This window comes from Rhyacophila brunnea, unplaced genomic scaffold, assembly GCF_057557595.1.
Source record: "Rhyacophila brunnea isolate RB1 unplaced genomic scaffold, BYU_Rbru_1.0 scaffold_9, whole genome shotgun sequence".
NCBI lineage: Eukaryota > Metazoa > Arthropoda > Insecta > Trichoptera > Rhyacophilidae > Rhyacophila > Rhyacophila brunnea.
Genome location: NW_028233361.1, coordinates 37201892 through 37208957, shown reverse-complemented (window position 1 = coordinate 37208957; position 7066 = coordinate 37201892). Strand labels below are relative to the sequence as shown.

The following is a 7066-nucleotide window of genomic DNA, read 5'->3' as shown; positions in this document are numbered from 1 at the left end:
CCTTTTTTAAAGCATTTTTATTTGGTGTGCCGCGGAACAAATCCTATTCTCCAGTGTGCTGTGATACATAGACAATAGATAAAGGTAGAGATATCATAATGATTTATACAGCATTTAATATTAGGCACCTGATGAATAAGTTTATATAGACAGTTATGTTCCAAATCAAACGTTATAGATAAAATAATGCATATCGTAATATAAATCACTTTTGTGCAATTTCAGGAAGTCTCTATCTATCGAATTGCTGTCACAAAGTTTGCTATTGTCGAATTAATTATCCTTTCTCTTAGGTTCCCCGAAGCGATGTGGAGTGGAGTTTAGTCTAGTATATTAAGTGCTGGCGCTCACTGATAATGTAAATCAATAAGTCGGCGATCGGACATTTCGTGTACCGCTGCACTCGGAAATTTCTAATAGGGAATTTGTATGACTAAGCAGAACGCCTATTAGACCCAAACAAGTAGTTATTTATATTCGAGGGTGAACCAAAAACTGATGCATGAAAATAGTATTCCCTTTATTGATTTATATAATGACACACATTTGTTCGCAGAGTAAAGCTAGGCTGGAGTGATTTTGGCCGCCTGAATAATGTCTTCAAAAGTGACCTTCCACTGTGCCTAAAGCGCGAAGTGTTCAACCAGTGTGCTTCCCGTAATCAAATATGCGTGTGAAACGTAGACCCTAAGTAAAAGAGAGATCCATAAACTTAGAGTAGCACAACGTGGTATGGAGAGGTGCATGCTGGGCATAACGCGAAAGGACAAAAAAAGGAATAAGTGGATATGGAAGCAGATAAGGGTTTGCGAATTGCGCTGTAATAGAGTTCATTAAAAGCCTGAAATGGAGATGGGCTGGACACATAGCTCAAAGAAGAGACAATTGTTGGACAAATTTATTCATCCAGTGGTATCCAAGAGGTACAAAACGTCCGAAAGGTAGACCTAGAGGCTGCTGTATCGACGGAATGATAAAGTTCTGCGGAAGTACGTGGCAACGCAATGCAGAAGTGGAAGCAGCTTGAAGAGGCCTTCATCCAGCAGTGGATAGATTCAAGCTGATGATGATGATGATGACACATTTGTATTATTCAATAAAGTGAGATGCTTTCTACTTCAATAATTGAAATTTACGACAATATACCTACCTGTTTATAAATGGACTTTATTTGTATGAATAAGTTATAAAAACAGAAGTGATATATAAATATGTGAGGAGTGTAAGCTCACATCATCACATACCTATTATTTTTATTCGTGAAAAAGGATTCAAACGTATAATTGATTTGTATTACAATTTGTAAGCAATATATTCGTTGCATATTCTTGTATATAGAATGTTGTTGTCATTACCATAGAAATGTATCTAATTTGAATATTTTAGACAGTAAAAAAATCTTGGAATCCATTATCATTATAATGGAGAATGTTGAAAATAGTTATATATAGAATTTACAATTTATTTAATTTGATGTCGATTTACTCAATATAGTCATCATCACACTTGTATTCCTTCGATCCTCAGCATCTCAATTATTATCGAATAATTTTAATATTACATTTTGGTTTAAATTTAAAAATGCGAATCGTAGTTTAAACATACTATGATTAATTAGAAGCTGAAAATTAAAGAGATCCAAGTGCATAATATGTAACAATGTAACTAAGTTATAGTAATAAATAATGATAAAGTTGATATAAATTGTATTTTTTAACCATTATAATATTGAATCCAAAATTTTCTAAATGAAGTAAGTACTTATTGTTTTATATTTAAAAAAAAAATACATTGATTTTAATTTGTGTTTTTAGTATTGTACACGTCAGGTCAAACATTTCAATTATAAAGCTAAGTTGCTATGAAAATAAAAACATATATTTTTTTTACAAAATGTGTTTATGGATTACTAACTAGTACAATTCTTCCAAAAAAAGGAGGTTGAATCAATTTTTACGCATACATAGATATTTCATGACGTGAAAACTGCTATTAACTCAGTCACCGTGTAAAGTGTTATCGATTATTAAAAAAAAACTTCGTAATATTTAGTTTTATTGTTGATTAATTTTTTTGGAGTTTAAATGATCTTAAAAGCATACACAAAATGTCGCAGAAGTAGTTGCAATTTGTTTGCATTGGCCATGAGCCGGTAAGGACAAGAAAAAGGTCTCAAGACATATAAAAATAACATAACGTATAGAATTGTCACGACCCAAAAAAATAAAACACGATAGTCATTTTGATTAAATGGACATGCAAGAAGTATCATGCTGATTAATCTGGAGCATTTGCAAGATTTAACGAGCTTTCAGTTTGTTCGGACGTTTTATATTTTACATCACGTGGTGATACACGCTTGACTTCTACCAATATTACCCACTCTAATGACATAATATTTCTATTCGAAGACATTGATCACGTCTTTATGATTTTAATCAGATCGCGATACCATATACAATTAAAATATATAATTAATTATCTGTGGTCTATGGTCAATGACATTGTCTGTGGTATATTTACGTTAAATTCAAAAATTCAAAAAAAAGAAACTAATGATAATAAAAATAGATCAAACTGTATTATATCACATATCACTAACAGATTTTTAAGCATTTCTGGTAGATAAATTATTATTGGGTAGATAACAAAAATTCTACTGCTGAAAAGTATTAACAGTCAATTAATATATTACTTTCATATTTCTGTAATTAATTTTTTAGTGCGTAATAAATTTTGAATTCGAATGACAGTAAAACTATTTTCATTTATGTTTTACAGATCTGTCATCCAGTTTTTACATTTAAAAATGTTGTTTAAAATAGGATTACTGCGCAGTAAATGTGTGCATTATTTTATATTACTATTAAGATGGTTTGAGATGTACGAGTGTAATGAATCGTTGGTATATTTAACAGTTTACCCATCAGCAGCACAGTGTTTCATGAAATAAAATAGATGACTATGCATTTTTGGAGGAATGTGAATGATGATGTTTTTAAAATTAATATTGTTTGAATATTTATACATACATACATGATAGTTTTATGAAAATACTGGCTCTTATTTTCATTAATGAGAAAAAATAATATTCAAATACGAATGTTATAAAAATAATAATGTTATACAATAAAATGTGTAATAATAACATAATAATACTACTATGAAAAGTCAAATATAAACTAATTAATGGTGTTGATAATAATTGAATGTTCATGCGTCTCCATTTTTACGTAATACCCAAATTTTGCAGCGGAAGACAGTTTGTGACTACAAAACAATTTTCAAAAAATAATAATTATAAAACAAAACATTCAATGCTGCTTTCATTCAACATTAAAACTAATGATATTGTACAACACTTACATAACTAATAATGTTATTTACTAATTGGTCTAATCGAAAATGCCATTTGTTATTTTAAAACCGTTTTTTTTTCGTTTAACATAAAACATTGTAAGTTTTTCTTTACGTTAAAAAAATATCATAAAAACCAAATGATAAGGTAAAAAAACAGTTGTTATCTGACAGTCGTTCGAATATTTATGGAAGTTTTATTCAGAAATAAAAAAAATGGACGGCTACAAAAACAGTTTTGTCTTTTCTCTGTGTATATTTTTTTTAAACACAATTAAACTACGTAATGTCAGTTTAAAAATGAAACTTATTAATTAATTAGGTAATTTTCTTATTCAACAATGTGTATTTACAATTGTATTATGTACTTACTTAATTATGTTTCTTGAAGACTTTTTCTAAAAGTTATAAAGTCACATTCTTAAACAGACGATATTGTATGTTTTTAAAACCAATTAGTTACACTTCTAATTTGTAACGTAAAACCAAAAGAAACATTTAGTTAATTTATTAAGTAACCGACATTATTAATAAACATGTAATATTTTAAATTAAAATTGTTATTTTTTGAATAAGAATAGAAATCTTCTACAATGATAATAATTACATTATGTTCTATCATTTTTTTTTTATTTAAACTGTTGGCAGTGATATAAAAGACTATGTTTAAATTCGTTATAGCGTCTACTTAATTATACTACAGGGTCGGTATGGTAAAATTAACATACCAAGGGCAGCATTTGTTGTCTAACATTATAAAAATAGCACAAGAAAAGAATCAAGTATTTATTTTTCCACGGAGGGAAGTTAAAAATAAAACCTATTCTACTTTATTTATATTGGTACTTTTGGCGTTTACATCGTGAAATACTCGTACTTTTACTAAAAGCTCTCTTCCGGTTGTCATAATTACAATATAACATACTGTACACACATTTTAGATAGAAAACAGTATTGCATTTAGATTGTAAATGTTTTTAGTGTTGGTACACCTGTATTATATTATATTTTCTTACATGCATGCTTACCACTATATGGAAGGATCGGGGAATTTCGATTGCCACATGCTTGTGCAAACATTAGTGTTCTCGATATTTTTATACGGAGTCGAGCCGTGGACCCTAAAGGCAAGGGCAGGGAAGGAAATTGATGCCTTTGAGATGTTGTGTTGGCGCTGAATGATTCGTATTTCTTCGACGGAACACAGGACGAAACATTCGATTATCCAGAGACTGCAAATAAAGGAATAGCTCTCGACAATATGTCTGAGACGAATTCTGCAGTTTTTTGGACATATTGTCAGGCGCGGACCGGACAACCTGGAGAGACTGGTGGTTTTGAGTGGCATCCAGGGAAGGCGAAGCAAAGGAAAAGCGTCTGCGCGCTAGAGTGACCAAGTGAAAGAGCTGACATGGGGGCATCATTCATTCTGCCCTGAAAGAAGCGGAATATCGAAAAGGATGGAAAGTCTTGGTCGCTCAAAGGATGATGAAATTCATCCATGAGTGTATGACCAAGAAGAACATGCATGCGTTCAATGATTTTAATATTGTAGATAATATGAATAAACATAGAATTTGCTGGCCTGCTAACTCTCTGCAATCAATATATTATTTACTGGCCGTTAACATAATGTACTTACAGCCATTCTCGTAAAAAAGTTGTTATAAAAATATATTACAGTTGAGTTACGAGATAATTCAATGATAGAAATTTTGAAAGTATACGAAAGTCAATCTTTTGTTTGTTTAGAGTTTCTTAAATACCATTTAACAAACATGCAACAATATAACAAAGTATTTAAATGATTTAATAGTGGATAAATATTATTATATAAGTAACTTGAGTTGCCTTTTTGTAGACGAACTGTCACCCTGTTATAACTTATTGTAGTGCCTTCAATTAATTATCATTAGGTCTGACATCTACTGTACATTTATTTGAGCATCGAATACATTATGTAGATTTAATATTTAGACTCGATTAACTCAAACTAATAAACCATACTTACAATAAGTTAAAACAGGAGTTATATTTATATAATATCACAGTGGCGAAGGGTGGAGGTAGGCTGTTAAGATCCACCATAAATAGTTGCACATTAAACTTTGCCAGACATACGTATTTGTTTTCATTGAATTAAGATTACAATAATTTACAGATGGTGATGGTTAGTTTTTAAATTAAATTAAACCCTGCGAAAACCAAGCCATAATAGTCAAAAAATATTATTTGTCTATCTATAAATATCTAAAATTGTGCAATTAAATCATACATAACTTCGAATATTTTATAAAAGAAATTTTTTTTTGTATTTTATAATTTGGTTTAGGCAAGGCTTAATGAATTTAAAAATTGAACCAACTATATTATGTGTAATTATCCAAAATATACCAAAACTATTATGGTTTGGTTTAGGCAGGGTTTAATTGATTTAAAAAAAAATAACCAACACCATCTGTAAATTGTAGTCTTAGTTCAATAAAAACAAATACGTATGACTAACAAAGTTTAACGTGCACTATTTATGGCGGATGTTAACAGCCTACCTCCAGCCTTCGCTACTGGTTAATATCTACGATGAACTGTAGTTTTAGATGTATTCCTTTCGTAATTTTATCTTGCACACAACATTTTTTAAAGTACCCACACAAGAACCAATTAGCAAGCCACACGTATTTCACGATTGATTGTTATTAATATTGTCAGTATTAATTATTAAAGTCGATAGGTCGAATCTAATCGTTCCTCACTTCACACACGAAATATGTCTCGAAGGAGCAGGGCGAGTCGTTCCACTTGAGACCCTTGCCGTCTCGGTTCCACAGTTCCATGCAATTCTCCTCTTCGCCGTTCTCGTATCGGAAGTTGTTGGGCTCGCCGGCGTTCCAGTTTGTGAAGGTGATAGGCCTGCCAGAAGACATCCAGAAGAAGCTGCCCTCCTCGGCCTGGTCGGTGCCTGACGTCCAGAAATGTTCGTTTCCATACCCTGAAAAACAGACAACAATCATATTAACCTAATGTAGTGACTCATTGCCGACTCAAGTAGAAAGCCGATACATTCACAACGACTGGTCCTACTTTTTCCGCCCCTTCCGTTGTTGTCTATGGATGACCAGTGGTTGCCTGTCATTATTTTATAGAGTGCTCATACTGACGCGTCTGTCGTATTCACACAGAGAATGGTTTGATTTGGATAGATGAGTTACATGATACTCGTAATTACACTAGCATTAATACACCTTCCACATATTTTTTGGAAATCGATATTACCATCGGTTTTTGTGTGAAGGACTAGTCTGACTTTGACAACTGATGAATAACAGGAATGTATATTATTTATAAATAACACTGATAGTTAATATATTTGATGTGAGAATTTTTTATAATTCAATTTGAAACGAGAAAGGGCGAATCAATATATCAAGCAATCTGGGATCTGATTTTGACAGCTGAAAAGTGGACCACTCGTTGCTTGTGCAAAAAGTTATGCTCAGACCTTATTAATCTAAAGATGGCGGTGATTGACTGCATACTATGTAAATAATAAAGAAATTTCACTACTGTTTTAATCACTTTCTCTAGCCGACTTAGCCTTCTGAACACATTCTGCAGTATTTGACGTTGTGAAGAATGCTGCCATCCAGTTTGATACTGTTTTGCCTCTTTCCCAACCAAGATCCGAGGACATGTTATTATTATTATCTTA

General features: G+C 31.6%; 1 protein-coding gene across 1 annotated transcript in view; it reads right to left on the bottom strand.

The window, feature by feature from the left end:
• Nucleotides 1–5956: 5956 nt before the first annotated feature.
• Nucleotides 5957–7066, bottom strand: part of LOC147063582 (uncharacterized) — a 338578-nt gene continuing 337468 nt past the window's right edge. Inside the window, exon 5 of the mRNA XM_085959608.1 lies at nt 5957–6346. Within this exon, the coding sequence (XP_085815734.1) occupies nt 6096–6346 (251 nt within the window). The 3' untranslated portion in view covers nt 5957–6095. The remainder of the gene's footprint in view (nt 6347–7066) is intronic.